General features: G+C 45.0%; 1 protein-coding gene across 1 annotated transcript in view; it reads right to left on the bottom strand.

The window, feature by feature from the left end:
* sart3 (spliceosome associated factor 3, U4/U6 recycling protein) overlaps positions 1-19,682 on the bottom strand; it is a 55,267-nt gene that overhangs the window by 12,644 nt on the left and 22,941 nt on the right. Inside the window, exons 9-16 of the mRNA XM_038790361.1 lie at positions 19,222-19,329; positions 17,585-17,662; positions 15,437-15,495; positions 13,457-13,566; positions 12,398-12,510; positions 9,658-9,734; positions 8,327-8,486; positions 6,480-6,925 (exon numbers count right to left, since the gene is read on the bottom strand). Coding sequence (XP_038646289.1) covers positions 6,480-6,925; positions 8,327-8,486; positions 9,658-9,734; positions 12,398-12,510; positions 13,457-13,566; positions 15,437-15,495; positions 17,585-17,662; positions 19,222-19,329 — 1,151 coding nt within the window. The remainder of the gene's footprint in view (positions 1-6,479; positions 6,926-8,326; positions 8,487-9,657; positions 9,735-12,397; positions 12,511-13,456; positions 13,567-15,436; positions 15,496-17,584; positions 17,663-19,221; positions 19,330-19,682) is intronic.

Below are 19,682 nucleotides of genomic sequence, written 5' to 3'. Positions count from 1 at the left end.
ACCTGCAGGTCAACGACACGGGGGGAATTTTAGCAGCGGTGGTCTGGGAAGCACTGAAGGCGGTGGTTAGAGGGGAGCTGATCTCGGTACGGGCCCGCAGGGAGAAGGCAGAGAGGGGCAGAGACGGACCGACTGGTAAAGGAGATACTACGGATCGATAGGAGGTTTGCGGAGACCCCAGAGGCAGGGCTTTTAAGGGAACGGCAGAGGCTAAGGCGGAGTTCAGTTTGTTAACCACAGGGAGGGCGGTGGAGAAAGACGAAGGGGGCGATTTATGAGCATGGAGAGAAGGCCAGCAGAATGCTTGCACAGCAGCTTAGAAAGAGGGAGGCAGCCAGGGAGAAAGGGAAAGTAAATGGTGGAGATGGGAACCTGGTTGGAGATTCAGCAGGGGTGAATAAGGCATTTAGGGATTTCTATAGTAGGCTGTATGGGTCGGAACGCCCAATGGGACCGGAGGGGATGAGGCACTTCTCAGGGGGGCTGAATTACCCAAAGGTGGACGGGGAGCTGGTAGAAGGGCTGAGGGCCCCGATCGGGTTGGAAGAGATAGTGGAGGGTCTGAAGGCCATGTAGTCGGGTAAAGCCCCAGGCCAGACGGGTACCCAGTGGAGGTCTATAAAAAGTTCTCTGGTATATTGGGGCCGATGTTGTTGAGGATGTTCAATGAGGCAAGGGAAAGAGGGGTGCTGCCCTCGACAATGTCACAGGCCACGATTTAGCTGATCCTTATGCAGGACAAGAACTCTCGCTTTATGCAGACAACCTGCTTCTGTATGTATCGGACCCATTAGAGGGGATGGAAGAAATCATGAGGATTCTAGGGGAATTTGGGCGGTTCTTAGGGTATAAGCTAAATATGGGGAAAAGTGAGATGTTTGCAGTCCAGGCAAGGGGACAGGAGAGGCGATTGGGGGGCCTGCCGTTTAGATTAGTAGGGCGAAGCTTTAGGTATCTAGGCATCCAAGTAGCGTGGGAATGGGACCGGCTACATAAATAATTCTGGCCCGACTAGTAGACCAAATGAAGGATGATTTTCGAAGATGGGGCACGCACCCGTTGCCATTAGCTGGGAGGGTACAAACGGTGAAGATGACGGTCCTCCCAAGAGTCCTGTTTGTATTTCAGTGTCTCCACATCTTTATTCCGCGGTCCTTTTTTAAACGGGTCAACAAAGTGATCACTGGCTTTGTTTGGGCAGGCAAGAATCTGCGAGTAAGGAAGGTAATGTTTGAGAGGAGTCGGGGAGAGGGCGGGCTGGCGCTGCCAAAATTTAGTAACTATTACTGGGCGGCGAATATAGCCATGATCAGGAAGTGGATGGTGGGGGGAGGGTCGGCATGGAATCGAATGGAGGCGGCTTCATGCAAGGGCACCAGTTTGGGGGTGTTGGTAACTGCCCCTCTGCCATTCCCGCCGGCACAGTACTCCACCAGCCCCAAGGTGGTAGTGGCCCTGAGAGTCTGGGGATAATGGAGGAGGCATGTGGGAGCAGATGGAGCATTGGTTTGTTCTCCAATCTGTAACAATCACTGGTTTGCCCCGGGAAGTATGGATGGGGGTTCCGGAGATGGCGGAGAGCAGAGATTGAGAGGATGGGGATATGGGGGCCTCACGGTAGCATGGTGGTTAGCATCAATGCTTCACAGCTCCAGGGTCCCAGGTTCGATTCCCGGCTGGGTCACTGTCTGTGTGGAGTCTGCACGTCCTCCCCGTGTGTGCGTGGGTTTCCTCCGGGTGCTCCAGTTTCCTCCCACAGTCCAAAGATGTGCGGGTTAGGTGGATTGGCCATGCTAAATTGCCCGTAGTGTAAGGTTAATGGGGAGATTGTTGGGTTACGGGTATACGGGTTACGTGGGTTTAAGTAGGGTGATCATTGCTCGGCACAACATCGAGGGCCGAAGGGCCTGTTCTGTGCTGTACTGTTCTATGTTCTATGTTTATAGAGGGGAGCTTTCTGAGTTTGAGGGCTCTGGAGGTAAAGTATGGATTGGCAAGGGAAACAAATTCAGGTACCTGCAGGTGCGGGAGTTCCTACGTAGACAACCTTCCCACTCCTACCACCGAAGGGGATTGAGGACAGGGTAGTTTCCAGAGGCTGGGTACTGGAAGGGAGCGCCTCTGACATTTACAAGGAACTTATGGGGTCAGAGGAGACGCAGACTGAGGAGCTGAAGCGCAAGTGGGAGGAGGAGCTGGGAGGAGAGATAGAGGATGGTCTATGGGCGGACGCGTTGTGTGGAGTCAACACATCCACACATGTGCCAGGCTCAGCCTGATACAATTCAAGGTCGTTCATCGGGCTCACATGACGGTGGACAGGATGAGCAGATTCTTTGGGGTGGAAGACAGGTGTGCAAAGTGCACAGGAGGGCCAGCGAACCATGTCCACACGTTCTGGACATGTCCGAAGCTTAGGGGATTTTGGCAGGTGTTTGCAGATGTCTTGTACACGGTGTTAAAAACAAGGGTGGCACAGAGTCCAGAGGTGGCGATTTTCGAGGTGTCAGAAGACCCGGGAATCCAGAAGGAGAAAGAGGCAGACATTCTGGCCTTTGCTTCCCTGGTAGCACGGAGACGGATACTACTAGCTTGAAGGGACTCAAAGCCCCCAAAGTCGGAGACCTAGCTATCTGACATGGCTAACTTTCTCTGTCCGGAGAAAATTTAGTTCGCCGTGCAAGGGTCAATGTTAGGGTTCGCCTGGAGGTGGCAACCATTCGTCGACTTCTTTGCAGAAAATTAATCGTCAGCAGAAGGGGGAGGGGGTTAGTTTAGCTTAGAGTAGGTTAATAAAGGTGGGACCTGTAGGGGAGGTTTGCACTATGTTTATAGAATCATGCACATTGTTTATTTATTTATTTTTTACAGAAAAAAAATGAGACACCGCCAGGTGAAATGGCAGCTCCCCCCCCCACGCCCAGCGGAGACCACAAAATACTCACTTTTCTCTAAATTCAGTTTGTACCCCGAAAACGTCTCGAATCTCTGAAGCAACCACAGTATACTCCCCACCGACGTGCTCAATTCCGGAATATACAACAGATCATCAGCATATAGAGACATCCTGTGTTCCACTCCACACTGATTATCCCCTTCCACAACCCCGAGCTCCTCAGCGCAATGGCCAAGAGCACTATAGCCAATGCTATAAAGTCAATGCTATAGCCAATGCTACCCTGAATTCATACTATTTGCGCACACGTTCGCCATCAGCTCCTTACATAGCATCTGCACCCATGCCCAATCCCAAATTTCTCCAGTACCGCCATTAAATAACTCCACTCCGCCCGATCAAATGCCTTCTCTGCATACGACGCCATCACCACCTCCAAGCATCACATTCAGCAACCTCCTCACATTCGAGAACAACTGTCTTCCCTTTAATAATAATAATGTTTTATTGTCACAAGTATGAAGACATTGTGAAAAGCCGCTAGTTGCCATATTCAGGCGCCTGTTCGGGTAAGCTGGTACGGGAATTGAACCCGCGCTGCTGGCCTTGTTCTGCATCACAAACCAGCTGTGTAGCCCTGAGCTAAACCAAACCTTATCTGGTCATGCCCAATCACCTTTTGGAGACACCCTTCCAACCTTAACAACAGCACCTTTGCCAGTATATTGGCATCCACGTTCAGCAGAAATATGGGCCTATACTGGGCGGTATGGTGGCACAGTGGTGAGTACTGCTGCCTCACGGCACCGAGGACCTGGATTCAATCCTGGCCCTGGGTCACTGTCCATGTGGAGTGTGCACGGTGTACGAGTGCGCCTCATTCCCACAACCTAAAAGAGGTGCAGGGTAGGTGGATTGGCCACGCTAGATTTCCCCTTAATTGGGAAAATAAACGAATTGGGCATTCTAAAAAAAATTTTAAATTAGAAATATGGGTCTACACGATCCACACGCCACTGGATCCTTGTACTTCTTCAACAGTGAGATGCAAGCCTGCCCCATTGTTTGTGGCAAGGCACCCGTACCCATCGCGTTCTCAAACATTCCCACCATCAACGGCGCCAGGTTATCCTTAAATATTTTTATAAAATTCAACAGGGAACCCATCTGGCCCTGTCATCTTCCCTGCCTACAACCTCCCAATCGCCATCTTCACCTCCTGCTCCACCACCGACTCACCCAACCCTGCCCGCTCCGCCTCTCCCAACCTCGGACACTCCAGCCCACCTAGAAAGTCCCTGATTCCCTGCTCCTCCTCCGGTGGCTCCGACATACACAGATCTGTAATGGGAGTGTCCCTTTAAGAAATGTGTGTCTTACCAAATAGCTTCAGTGATGTCATTGTGTGGGTGGAGCTGGGCTGTGGCTTTGGGTTTTACTTTCGTTTTGAGCTGGGAGCTGGCTGTGGCTCTGAGTTTTACTTCCGGTTTGCACAGTTGGAAGCTGGATTCAGACAAAGAAGGTTTCTCTTGTCTCTTTCTCTCTGCATGTTAAAAGGTGTCCAGATCACTTGATAATTTAGAAGTGATAACTTTTCTGGAAAGAATTCAAACCTACTGTTTTGATAAAAAGGATTTTTCTGGTTTATTGATGTTGTTAACAAATTGAAACAGTTGAAAGGGAAGTTATTAAGAGTTATATATATGATATATAGAGAACTGTAGCTGTGTGGGGTATTTATGTTTGTAGTTGATAAAAATGCTTACTGTGTGTGTTTATAAAAATTAACTGAATTTGTAGAATAAACTTTGTTTTTGATTAAAAGTGCTTACGGCCTCTGTTGAATACCACCTGAAAGGTCAGCCCTTGTGCTCCTCGTAACCAAAATCTATAAATAGTTGTGGGTCAGGCGAACTCCACAATACACTTTGGAGTTTTCTGAACCCTGGCCCATAACAGATCCCTATAACATTCCTCGGACACTTTATTAATCTGATCTGGAGCCACCACCAACGCCCCCGCCTTGTCCGGCACATGAACTATCTCTATGGCTGCGGCCTCCGTCTGGAGCTGACCTGGTTTAGCACAGTGGGCTAAACAGCTGGCTTGTAATGCAGAACAAAGCCAGCAGCGCGGGTTCAGTTCCCGTCCCGGCCTCCCCGAACAGGCGCCAGAATGTGGTGACTACGGGCTTTTCACAGTGACTTCATTGAAGCCTACTTGTGACAATAAATGATTATTATTATCCCATACTCATAGACAGCTCCCCTTGCCCATCTCAACTGACGCACTGCTTTCCCCGTGAACAATAGGTTGAACCTTGCCTGCAAGGCCTTCCTCTTTGCCAGGAGACCCTGGACCGGGTCCCCCGCATACCTCCCAACCTCCAAAATCTCCTCTATCAGTCTTTGGCGTTCCTCCCCCTTCTCCCTTTCCAACTTAGCCTTAAATTAGATCACCTCCCCCCTCACCACCACCTTCAGAGCCTCCCAGACCACGAGGCCGGAAATCACAATTGCAGAGCCCTATTCACAAACCCCAAACTGTCCCAGTTGGGGCCATATACGTTCGCCAGCGCCACCAACCTCCCCTCTAACGCACCCGTCACTACCACATACTTGCCCCCAATATCAGCTTTTTCCACATGAAACCTCACCCACTTGCCCACCAATATCGCTACCCCGCCGAGCTCTACTATCGAACCCCGAATGAAACATCTGACTCACCCAATCCTTCCTAAGCCTCACCTGATCCTTCACCCTCAAATGAATCTCCTGCAGCATCACCAAATCAGCTTTTAAACTCTCCAAGTCTGCAAAAACTCTCGATCTCTTCAACGGTTCCCCTAACCCACTCACATTCCACCTCACTATTCTGACCCTCCTACCTGTCATAACCCCAGACCCTGCCCCCCTGGCCTGGTCCGCCCCATTCTTTTGTTGCCATGGAACCTCTACCCCCCCACCCTCCCAGAATCCCCCCATCCACTTCCTCTTGCAAAACAGCGCTCACAGTATTGATCCCCTCCCCGCACCTTCCACACCTCCCAGGCCCATTGAAACCTGTTCGACCAGGCTCGAACAACCACGGCCCCTCCCCGCCACATTCCCGTTCATTAGCCAACTTGCGCTTGCTAGTGCAGTGACGCCTGCCAAAGCCCCCCCCCCCCCCCTCCGTAAATAGCTCTATACAATTAAAATAATTTCAGTTAAATATCCCCTCAGCCGCCTCTTCCAAAGAAAACAACCCCTGCCTAGCCAATCCTTCCTCTCAGCTACAATTTGCCGTTCTTCATTGTTACAAAATGTTTAAGGAAACAAAGGGTTTGTGAGATGAAGGAAACATCTCAGGCCAGAACGAGATGAGAGCAGAATTCTATCAGAATTGCACCTCAAGTATCTTCTTCACTATCGTTCTGAACTGCATCACAAACAAGCCAATGGGATTGAGTAGAACAAGTAGATCTGTGGTTAACTGAGTCCTTTTGTTTCAGCCAATTGCAACTTCTTGAATGAAACGCTGAACAAGACAAGGGGAAATGTTTAAAATACAAAATAATCGTAACAGATTCCAAAAGTAGTACCTTAAAATCTGGATTCTTTGCTTTGTCGACACAGGGCGAGACAAACATTGGCCGGCCCTCTAACTCCTGGCGGTCCAGCCGCAAGGCATCGGCAGCCGCTTTCTCCTCTTGAAACTCCACATAACAATATCCTCGAAAAAGTCCCCTATTACTGTAAATAGGGCGGATTTCTGCAATCTGGCCAATGCTTTCAAATACCTCCTTCAGCCTCTCCTCCGGATTGGGCATCGAGTATGAGAGATTACTGACAAACACAGTCAGGTCATCCTTGCTATTATCGTGGAGAACCTTGTTCCTTGTGGCAGCTACAGCTTTTTGTTTTTGCAATGCTGGAGTCTCTAGTATCTTTGTGTTGTTTTCACGACCAAACAGACCACATTCTGCTGACATATCCTCTTCCTCAGCTTCCTCCAGTTCCCCAGCTCGAGGCTTTTTATTTGGTTGATCTGAAATTGAAAGATGAATTATTAGAAATCGCTCCCTTGTGGTCATAAATGGAGCAAGGGAAGAGGAAGACAAACTGAAGCAACAGCTTGGTTGATTATGTTGATGGGCATTTTCTGATTCAGGATTTAGACCATATTTTAAAAAGTCAGGTGCCCTGTTAATTAGTTTTAGTTCATTAATTAATTTGACTCACTGTAGTACTCAAAAGGGGATAAACAGTGTCAGCTGGAACATTGGGTTAGTAGTTAGGAGAGACATCTATCCTGCTGTATCCTGTAAATAAACCTACAAACAAGGAATAAATCAGTGTCCTATTCCATACTTTATCTAGCTTGGATCTGTTTAACAAGAGGAGCATTCCCACAGCAGAACACAAGCCCAATGGTGGTGAAACAAAATTGTGAAAACCAGTGTTAAATCTGTGATTTTGATCTTGGTCATCACCAATACTACAGCAGCTTCAATTTGTGTGGGTGTGTGGGGGAGGGGAGATTTCCTGCTCTTGTTTTCGGTGGGTGGGAATGGTAGAGGGGGGTGGAGAATTGAGCAGGTGACCCAGAACTCTTTTTACACTGGCAGAATTTCCCTGCCATTGACGTAACATTATAGAAGAAGAAATCGCTTATTGACACAAGTAGGCATCAAATGAAGTTACTGTGAAAAGCCCCGAGTCGCCACATTCCGGCGCCTGTTCGGGGAGGCTGGTATGGGAATTGAACAGTGCTGCTGGCCTGCCTTGGTCTGCTTTCAAAGCCAGCGATTTAGCCCTGTACTAAACCAGCCCATTACAATATATGGGCAGCATGGTAGCACAGTGGTTAGCACTGTTGCTTCACAGCCCCAGGGTCCCAGGTTCGATTCCCGGCTTGGGTCACTGTCTGTGCAGAGTCTGCATGTTCTCCCTCTGTCTGCGTGGGTTTCCTCAGAGTGCTCCGGATTCCTCCCACAGTCTAGAGATATGCCGGTTAAGTGGATTGGCCATGCTAGCTGCCCCCTAGCGTTCAGGGATATGCAGGTTAGGTTGTTGGGTTACAGGAATAAGGCGGGGAGTGAACCTAGGGAAAGTGATCTTTCAGGGTCGGTGCAGACTCGATGGGTCGAATGGCCTCCTGCACTGTAGAAATTCTATGATTAATTATTTCAATGGAATCAATGAGTTACCTCTGATCACCTAAAAGAACATATAATTCTGAGGTATATTTGACACATCAGGAATTTTCCATAAGGCTAAAAGAACGAAAGCCGAAACATTCCCCATTTTAGAACACAATAATTTTAGAACAAATTCTTGCCTTAATTACTGATGCACTCTACCAGATATCCCCTTGTAAAAACGTTAGCACATATAGATTAGAACTCATTTATTAACTACAAGTTAGTCTTCTCCCAGGCTGTCATACCAATTTCGACACCCCATTCCTCCTGATCTGCTTTGCGTTTGTCTCCAGGTAATGCCTGTTTCTGGGCCTTTTTTGCAGCTTTCTTTGCAGATCTGCCTTTCTTCCGCTGCACATTTTTCTCCTCCTCTTGTTTTGTCAGCAAGGCTTCCTTCTCTGCAGCCTGGGCAAAATAGAGGTTAAAAAAATCAAATTCACCTCGAGGAGGAAATATTTTCCATTTTATAATACTTACAGCTAAATCTCCAGATGGCCTGGTCGAGTGAGACCAAAATGTCCATAAACATTATTAGCTATCTTAGTGCATTACGCAGTCATGCCTGTCTTCGCCCGCCCCCCCCCCCAAAAAAAACTGTGCTATTCACCTAATAAACCGTTAAAGAATTACATTTTTAAGTTAGTAGTAGTAATAATAATAATCTTTATTATTGAAACAAGTAGGCTTACATTAACACTGCAATGAAGTTACTGTGAAAATCCTCACCACATTCCGGCACCCGTTCAGGTACACTGAGGGAGAATTTAGAATGTCCAATTCACCGAACAAGCACGTCTTTCGGGACTTGTTGGAGGAAACCCATGCAGACATGGGGAGAACGTGCAGACTCCGCACAGACGGCGACCGAAGCGGGAATTGAACCCGAGACTAAAATCTTATCCTTCTAATGCAGCCAAGATACATCCAAATGTTTTAGATTTCCAACATTTGCATTTTTTTATTATCTGCAATTAAAGCAATAGCTGCCCTGATGCAACACATTAAGACTCCAAGTATTGGTTCAGTTGAAATGGCTTTTGCAATAATAAAAATTTGAATGAGACAAACCATTCCCGAGTTAGCTGCAAAATTCTTGAAACTTTCCTCGGATTCAAGATGTGCCGAAAATCCCTATTTTGTACAGAAATTTCTATTGTTTGCTGTGTTGACTGGGGAGTCAGTCAGCACACTGCATTTGAACTGGAATCATTTAATGGTATATAGTATAGAAGGCACTTTACTCCACATGAAACTTGCACACGTTCGATCTGGGAGTGCACGCTGAGAATCTATGCAAAAAGTGGGAAAGAACTCTAGTCTCTGGTAATTAAAGTCTCCAATCACACAAGGTGGATTCAGGGGTTCAGTCATTCCAAGTCACCCCTGCACATGCTCCCATGGCCAGCCCCAAGAGCAGAAGTTACGTGTCAGCTCTCAATGAATATCAATGATTATGTACATCATCTATCGTACTGATAATCAGAAACTATTCCATACTCAGCATTGGAAGGATCTCTCCCAATATCTCTAAAAATTTATCTCACCTGGCAAAAAGCACAATTCACTCTGTACTTACTTTGGTTCTCTGCTGATTAACTCGGTTAAGTCTGGTCTCGGTCTTCTCTACAGCTAGGTCCCAATCTTCCAAAGAACCTGAAAAAGGAAAAAAAGATAAAAAGGTGTTTCACTGCTCAGAATGAGTTTCTTTATTCCTGTTTCTCTAATTTTACTGAAGGAAACCTCTTAATTTCTATGAAGCTATAAAGCAGCAGAGGAAGAACCCAAACATTTCCCGGACAAGGGTACTTGTTCTGTAGCTTTGAAAATAATTTTCAGCGTATAGGATCAGTCATCCTTCGGTTATACTGTAACAGCATTTGACTGTCCCTAGATCAGTTCTTAAATCTGGGTTCTAACAAGCGCCCTGAAAATCTGTCTTCTAACAAGATAATTAAAGACCTGGATGGGGGAAGTGAATGCGCTATTGCCAAGTTTGCAGATGACACAAAAATAGGTGGGAAGGCAGGATAACAGAGTCTAGAGGGACACGGATAGGCTAGGTGGGTAGGCAAAAACTTGGCAGATGGAATATAATGTCGGAAAATGTGACCACTTTGGTTGGAAGAATACAGGAGCTGAATATTATTTAAATGGAGAAAGACTGCAGAAAGCTGCAGCACAGAGGGATTTAGAGGTCCTCGGGCAAAATCACAAAAAGATAGCATGCAAGTTCAGCAGGTAATTGGGAAGGCAAAGGGAATGTTGGCCTTTATTTCAAAGGGAATGGAGTATAAAAATAGGAAAGTTCTGCTAAAACTATTCAAGACTCTAGTTAGACCACACCTGGAATACTGTGAACAGTTTTGGTCACCGTCTCCAAGGAAAGATATGTTGGCATTGTAGGTAGTCCAGAGAAGGTTCACTAGGTTGTTCCTGGGTATGAGGAATTTTCTTATGAGGAGAGGTTGATTAGATTGGGCCTGTACTCAATGGAGTTTAGAAGAATGAGAGTGACCTTATTGAGAAATATAGGATTCCCAGGAGGCTTGACAGGGTAGATTTTGATAGGATATTTCCTCTTGGGGGCGAGTCAGGGACTAGGGGGCAAAATCTCAGAATAAGGGGTCACCCATTTAAGGCCGAGATGAGGAGGAATTTCTTCTCTCAGACGGTAGTCAATCTGAGAAATTCTTTACCGCAGAGGCTGGGTTGTTTAGTATGTTCAAGGCTGAGATGGACAGATATTTAATCAGTAATGGAATTGAGGGTTATGGGGATAAGATAGTAAAGTAGAGTTGAGGATTGTCGGATCAGACTCGATGGGCCGAGTGGCCTACTTCTGCTCCTACGTCTTACAAGGTCACATTCATTTGAAATAGTCACATCCAGCTACTCCAGCCACAACAGTCATGTGGAGATATAGGTCAATATCAGTAATGAGGGAGAACCTGGTAAAGTGTTAATCTGTGTGAAAGGTTCCAAGAAGCACATCAACAATTGCACAAGTTCATGGGAATGTGGCAGTATTTGCTGTGCATCATAAGAAGCTCCTGGAAGAATGTCAACGGGCACAATTTAACTAAATGGGAACAAAGTCCCATTGTGAGCACATTTAGCCTCGTGTTTCCCAGTGCTCGTGGCACCAAAAAACACAAGGCTATAAAACGTGACTCGCGTTTGAGAAGGGGCCTCAACAGAGAACGCGCGGCCCTTTTGTATGGCTCTGCTCACCGTAAGTCCTTAGTGTAGCAAGAGATCGGGACGCCATTTTTAAATGCCAACACCCGCGCAAGGCACCCCGGGCCCGATCCCACCCATGCAAACAAAATGCCAGTTTGGCACCTTGGCAATGCCAACCTACACACTGGTAGTGCCACCTGGGCTCCTTGACAGTGCCAGGCTGACACCCATGTGGCATATCCAGGGTAGCACCAGTCATGTCAGCATACCACACTGCCCAAAGGGCATGCACTTGGGGGACTCCGATCCCCTGGAAGACCCCCACAAGTTGGGTTCCGTCTGATCCCCGTTTGTGAAGACCAATACTGAACGGTGCTTGTCCGAGGTCTGCGAATCGAAGGAGATTGATCCCACGCCTCGGGTAACACAAGGATCTGCATATTAAAGTGAGACTGGCAGATTTGCCAAAAAGTGACCCCACCCACAATGGGTGGGATTCATATTGCAACGTATTGTGAGTTTGTGTTAGATCTCGTGAGGCGTTGCAAGCCGGGTGATCCTGGGAGCAGGGTCACCTGGCTTTTATCGGCCACGCTGCGCCGGGGCGAACTGCTTTTCGGGTGTAGCCATTACATTGTGCCCCCACCATTTCAATTAGACCTCTTATCGACCACTTTCAAAACAACGCAAGTCTCAGAAATAACACATATTTCAATGCAAAATAATAAAAATTAAATCTCATTTTACTTATTCCACCTACGTAGTCCTTTGCTCAGGGCAGCATGGTGGCGCAGTGGTTAGCACCGCTGCCTCAAGGCAGAGGACCCGGGTTCAATCCCGGCCCCAGGTCACAGTCTGTGTGGAGTTTGCACATTTTCTCTGTGTCTACGTGGGTCTCACCCCCCACAACCCAAAAAGATGTGCAGGGCAGGTGAAGTAGCCACGTTAAATTGCCCCTTAATTGGAAAAAAAGAATTGGGTACTCTAAATTAATATTTTTTAAAAAGTAGTTCTTTGCTCAGCTAGCACAAGTGAGGATTGTATTCACTTTCACATTAAAACCCTCACTTTATTTTTAGCCACATAATAAACTCTCAGGTCTCTGGTATTATTTATCGGACACTTGACATTCTTACCTTCCAGCCTCTCGAAGGCAAGCAACACATCACAGACATGCTCAGGATAGTCAGTGGTACATTGTACTGCTCGATGCAAGGCCTTTCTGCAGTGCTGGGGGTCACCATGAGCTCTGCAACATCATAACATGCAAAGAGAAAATAAAGTAAATGCTTTGTTCATGTACAGAAAACATGCAAGCTGTGACAGTTATGGCACCTATGATGGAACCCCCAGATCCACTCTCACTCTCTTTACCCAATCATGCATTTTTCTAATGTCACAATTATGTTTCTTCTCAATCCATGTGGCCAGAATAATTATTTTTAATAATAAACTCTTACTTTTCATTAGTCCCAGTTCATTCTTATCAGGTATTTTGATATTTTGTGCAAGGATGAGCCTGATACAGTTTACGTTGGTGCACAGGGTGCATATGACTCGGGCGAGAATGAGTGGGTTCTTTCAGGGGGTTGCAGATGAGTGCGAGAGGTGTGACCGGGGGACAGCAAATCATGCGCACATGTTTTGGGGTTGCAAAAAATTGAGAAGATTCTGGGTGGGAGTGTTCGCAGTCTTAGCCATGATAGTGGAGGAGGTGGTGGCCCCGGACCCTTTGGTGGTGATATTTGGGGTTTCAGAGAAGCCGGAGCTCATGGGGAGGAAGGCGGCCGATGTCTTGGCCTTCGCCTCTCCGATTGCACAGCGGTGAATTTTGCTGGAGTAGCGTTTGGCATCGCCACCAGGGGTAGCGGCTTGGTTGGGTGACCTGTACGACTTCCTGCGATTAGAGAAGATAAAGTATCAGTTAAGGAGCTCTTCAGGGGGGTTTGAGGAAAGGTGGATGATGTTTGTGACCGTGTTTGAGGGGCTGTTCGTCGTGAGGTGGGGGGAATCTGTACAGACTGTATAGTTGATTGCTGGGAAGTATGTTTCCTGGGGTGTTTATTCGCTGTAACCTGTTTTGATACATGTTTGTGATAAAATATTTTTGTTTTAAAAAAAAAAGGTATTTTGATATTAATTCCGATAATGCTTCCGTATTTATAACTGCTATATGACGACACTGATGTCCTTACCGCTCCAAATTATAATACTCCAGCCACATGTTGGCATAGGTTGCATTTCCTTTGGTCATTATTCTATCCCAGAGTTCCCGAGCTTTCTGTATATTTTTACAGAGTCTTGCCTAGAAAAGAATTTAAAATTGTAAGCCAACAAGGGGTAAACAATAATCATAATACACGTCAACCTTCCAACAAACAAATACACAGAACAAACAAACTCTCTTCATCCCCGAGGATTCTACATAAATCATCTCTCTTCATCCCCGGGGTCAAACAAGCCACTCTCTCTCTCAAGGATATTTGGCAGAAACCAGTCATCTTCATTCCCATGGATGAATAATAGTGTAAACCACCCCTACCTAACCCAGAAACAAACCACGTGTCCCAATTGCTAGATGCATGCAGCAGACCTTCAGGAACGCACACATAAAACAGCTCTCTCTCCAGAAGCAGACAGCACAAACCATTTTTCCTAATCTCTGGGATACACATTGGCAGATCGCCCCCTCCACTCTTATTCGCAACACATATGCCTGACAAATTACCTTGTTATCCCTTGCATAACTAATATATAGGAGAAAGTAGCTAAAGTCAGTAACATACACTGGTCATAATGAAGATTTCAAATGTACATACCCAGAGGAAACAAAAAGACGGACCAATCCGTCCTTGGTGAATTTTTTTCAAATTGAAGAAGCCCCGGCAATTATATGAGAAACATTTAATTAAATTGGAAAATTCAATTGAGTCAGCATGGATTTTGCAATGGTAAATGAGGTCAGATAGCTTCAATAGTTACTTAGGCTACTACAAGATGGAAAAATTTATGAATTTAAAGGTAGGGGCAGCATAGTAGCCCAGTGGTTAGCACTGCTGCCTCACAGCGCTGAAGATCCGGGTTCGATCCCGACCCTGGGTCACTGTCCGTGTGGAGTTTGCACATTCTCCCTGTGTCTGCATGGGTCTCACCCCCACAACCCAAAGATGTGTCTGGTAGGTGGATTGACCACACTAAATTGCTCCTTAATTAGAAAAAAGGAATCAGGTACTCTAAAAAAATTTTTTAAATGAATTTAAAGGTAAAGGTTCAGTATAACAATGGTCCAGCACAAACTGTATTTATTATTTTCTTTTTGGGGAGTCCATATAATTCATGTACCGCATATGACCTGAAATATATCTAACTAACAAGACTACTGAAGGTACTCATGAAATTGAGTGGCTAAGAACTCGGGTATTAGATTAATGTGAAAGAGAGAAACCAAAGTGTCAAAGCCCAGGGCAAAAAGGACCTAAACTCCTTTTTTAAAAAATTATTTATTTGTGGAATAAATTGCTAACAGCAGCACACAAATCTGGATGGTTAGTTAACTTGTGTCAATATTTAGGGGACAATTGCCTCAAGGCGCCGAGGTCCCAGGTTCGATCCCGACTCTGGGTCACTGTCCGTGTGGAGTTTGCATATTCTCCCCGTGTTTGGGTGGGTTTGGCCCCCCAAAACCCAAAGATGTGCAAGGTAGATGGATTGAACATGCTAAATTGCCCCGTAATTGGAAAAGAATGAATTGGGTACACTAAATTTATTTTTAAAAATTTAATTAAATAAATATTTGGGGACAACCTCAGTTACAATTTGTTTACAAATCAAGTCTTTCCAATAAACATATCATACAACCTTTTAATTTCCATTCTTAAACACTCAAATGGTGACGTCCAAATCTAACCTGGACTCATAGTTCATGTAACAACGAAATTCATTTGCTAAATTCCTATTGTGTTCTGGGAGAAATTTGGACATTTTCGCAGAGAGTAACTTTGTTGCTAGGTCCTCCATAATTGCACCTGCCGCCATTTCCTGCACCTTCAATTGCCTCCTGGGCTAGCCGTAGAACGTTTCATCACTGTACCAAAACTGACAACACGTTCCACCAGGACTTGACCTTTTCCCAAACTCTTTTCTCAGAGGCTCCCAAGTTCCATGTGTAATCTTACCTCAATTCTTGCCCAATTCTGTAAAATTGTACACGAGGGGTCCCCACTCTCACCGAATCCTGCAAGGGGGTCAGAAGTTACTACAATTTTTAATCAACCGCAGTTTAAAAACACCAGATTAAAAGACTGAAAATTATTTCCAATGAATAAATCAAATTAACTCCTAAATCAAGAAGATATACTGGACTGAATTAAGAACCCACACACTAATGTGCCGAGTGGGTAAATAGGTGACAACTACTCACATGTTTTTAAGGTAAAGATAGATAGTTTTTTGAAGAATAAAGGGATTAAGGGTTATGGTGTTCGGGCCGGAAAGTGGAGCTGAGTCCACAAAAGATCAGCCATGATCTCATTGAATGGCGGAGCAGGCTTGAGGGGCCAGATGGCCTACTCCTGCTCCTAGTTCTTATGTTCTTATATCTTTCCTGAGCTATAAAAAGGATCAAAATCAACATTTAACTGAATGGTGAAGGAATTAACAATTATAAACTGAAATTTGACACATACATAATAAATTTTACCACAATTGAAACAGAACACCATATTCTAAGCAAAGAAATTATGCTGCACTATTAATAATAGAATGAACCTATAATAAACACTCTACAAAGGGGCCAGTAACATCCCTGTGCTCTTTAGCTGAACTGCCACAAGTGAAATGCCAACTCCCTCCCGAACCCTTCAATAATAGCTGCTTACATCTTCCTCTAAAATGAGACAACAGAAACAAAGCTATTGAATGTAGTAGAGGGTTGGCAGCTTATGCAATTTCCATTCAATGACAACAACCCTAACATTGAGCTAATTTCGTCATCCAGAGTTCAATCCTTAGTCAGCAATATTAAAATGTTCTTCCAATAATATGGTAAAAAAGAGCAGATAAACAGGTTTGTGAACAGTCAAGGTATTTGTAAGTCAAAATAGTCAAAACAGTAACAGAATATTTTCTAGGAATATTCAGGAGATCACAATACTAACTTTCTAATTAACTTCTGCATCCTAGAGACTTTTAAAGATAGTATCTGAAAAACGAACTCAAGACCAAAATTTTTTATTTAAAAAAAGAATTTAGAGTACCCAATCAATTTTTTCCAATTAAGGGGCAATTTTGTTTTAGCATGGCCAATTCACCTACCCTGCACATCTTTTGGGTTGTGGGGGCGAAACCCACGCAAACACGGGGAGAATGTGCAAACTCCACACGGACAGTGATCCAGAGCCGGGATCGAACTTGGGACCTTGGCGCCGTGAGGCAACAGGGCTAACCCACTGCGCCACCCTGCTGCCGCTCTCAAGACCAAAATAAATGCTCTACGTTAGAGGTACACATTGAAGGGTTCTGAACGGCACTAGAAGGGGGCCTTGTGGGGGCACTAGCTATCATCACAAATCATTTCAGTACAGGGGACGATAATTCAGCCAACTGTGCCCAATGTAATTTAACCACCGGAGAAAACATTTCTATTTACCTACACATTTGCGCAATATGTTTATCTAATTCCAGTCCTGCAAAACTTCACTAGTGCTCAATAAGTTATTTACCAAGCACTTCTGCATAGGAGCAAGGGAACATGGTATCCTGTAGTCAGAAATGTAACAATTCGAACATAACCATTAGCTCAGTATCCATAACAAGTAATACTAATAAGCTTTTATTGTCACAAGTGTGAAGTTACTGTGAAAAACCCCTAACCGCCATATTCCAACGCCTGTTTGGGTAAGCTGGTACGGGAAGTGAACCCGCGCTGCTGGTCTTGTTCTGCATCACAAACCAGCTGTCTAGCCCTGAGCTAAACCAGCCTAGCCCAGGACCTTATTGTGGTCCCTCAATAGCTGAGGGACCACATGGAAAGCAATAACTAAATAAGAAAGAGGCAGCATAGAAAAAGGAACATCCTGTCTAATAAATCATTCATTTGTGTGACAACATAGAATAAATAGTAATGAGTTTTCAAAATACATTCAGATGCTACAATTAATTAATGAACGTACTGAAGAGAAATGGAACTTTAATGAAGGAACGACCATTTCCCATCTCGATTTCTCATGTTCTAAAATACCAAGTAGTCTTTTTGGCCAGAAACACGAATAAATGACTACAGCATAACTGACAATTTATTTTTAAAACATAAAGTGAAAACATACGTTGCTCTATATCCTGTTTCAAGTAGTCCACACCACGACTGAAAGCTGACCTGAGCTCCTCTAGCTCTTGACTGGAATCTATTCAAATAAAATGACAAAGAATTAACATGGAAAGCAAACTTCTACAGGGAAAGGAAGAGGGTGACCTTTACACAAGTGCGGGGGAGTGGGTGAGAGAGGCAACATCTAAGGTCTTTAAATGTACTGTTGCCACCCAATTTCATGCCCATCTTTCCAACTCCCTGCTTGATTCTCTTAAATTTGGTTTCTGCCCAGCTCACAGTACTGAGATTACATTTGAAGACATTCATGATAACCATGGCCATCCCTCCCTGCCATGCTCAGTGTCTCCAAGATACTCAACTTGTCTTGTCTCACCAGCCTCCTCCACCACCCTTCCTTTAAGTTCCAGGCCCACAGGATTGCACCATCATGCCTACACTGCTGCCTGCCCAACACAACTAATGAAACTTCAAAAAAAAGCTTCCTCCACCACCCACCCGACCCCAAAAATCCCCCATATCTGCCCCATGACCTCTCGAGTCTCCGAAGTTTCCATCTTGATTTCTCCTTCTTTTGCATCTCTCTTGTCACATCATCCACATTTCAGAATTGAGTGACTGCAAGTATGCCGATGACACCCAGTTTTACCACTATATCACTGTGCTCAATCCACAACGGACTTCCTGCTGCCCAGCTGCTCATCTGACATTGTCAACTCTTAGCCAAGACTGCTTCCAACCAAACAATAGATAGACTCCGAGGCTGTTTTTTAAACCCTGCCAAAAACTCATGTTCTCTCAGCAGCAACTCTGTGGGTTGTTCCTCACATTGAACTAGTGTATACAAACACAAGAGTCCCTATCCATCCCAAAGCTGAATTTCAAAGTTGTCATCCTATCTGTCCCCAAGACTGCTTACTTTTAATCTCACAACATCATGCACCTTTACCCCACATTACCCTCTATTCAATTCAATGACAAATACTCTTTCTGCCTCAATGAAGCTCCCTTCTTCACCATCATGTACTTCATCACATCACCAGATTTGACCTCAACCTACCCTATAAGATCATAAGACATAGGAGCAGAATTAGGCCACTCGGGCCATCGAGTCTGTTCTGCAATTCAATCATGGCTGATATTTTTCTCATCCCCATTCTCCTGCCTTCGCCCCATAACCCCAGATTCCCTTATTAACGAAGAACCTATCTATCTCTGTCTTAAAGACACTCAGTGATTTGGCCTCCACAGCCTTCTGCAGCAAAGAGTTCCACAGGTTCACCACCCTCTGTCTGAAGACATTCCTCCTCACCTCTGTTTTAAAAGATCGTGCCTTTAGTCTGAGATTATGCCTTCTCGTTCTAGTTAACTTTCCACTTTTATGAAATGCCCGTAGCATTATAACCACCCTCTCAAGTCCAGTACCTTCCCTGCCACAATCTGGTGCCAATTGCTTCTTACTAAACAACTTTTCATTCTTAGTACCTTTAACCTGCATCTAGCATGTCTGTAGGACTTTCCAAGGAAAGAAGTTACCATTTTATTGTTGTTACCATATTTACACTTTGCCATTGTTCAATAACATTGTCAATGAGATAAGACTGAAAAAGTAGACAGTCATTTATTATGCTGTACCTTGGCTAAAATTGACTCTCCGTCTCAGGTAGTCGAGAAAAGCCTGCCAAAGTTCCACATAGTCTGTAGCCTGGATGAACCCAGCATTCAATGCTTTTTCAAAAGTCTCTACCAATAACAATAAAAACATAGTAAATTCCATAGTAATTGTGTCCCTCAGGTAGCACCCAAGAATAACTATACAATGTGATAGAACGTTCTAACTCAATGACCTAAAACTTTACAAGCACCTATATTTGAGGAAAAGCTTTTTTTTTAATAAACAATTTTATTGAGGTAGTTTTTGGCTTTATAAACAGTTACAGACATAATCAGAAAGAAAGCAAAAAAGGCAAAAATGTGCAAACATCCACGTACTTTCAATACTTCCATCGTAACATATCCCCTCCCACCGGTACCACCCGCCATATTTTCCCTCCTACTCTACTCTACCCCCCCTCCCCCCCCACCCCCCTGCTGAC

The sequence above is a fragment of the Scyliorhinus canicula genome, chromosome 1 (genome assembly GCF_902713615.1).
Source record: "Scyliorhinus canicula chromosome 1, sScyCan1.1, whole genome shotgun sequence".
NCBI lineage: Eukaryota > Metazoa > Chordata > Chondrichthyes > Carcharhiniformes > Scyliorhinidae > Scyliorhinus > Scyliorhinus canicula.
The sequence above is the reverse complement of the archived record's forward strand: the minus strand, read 5'-3'. Positions and strand labels throughout refer to the sequence as shown.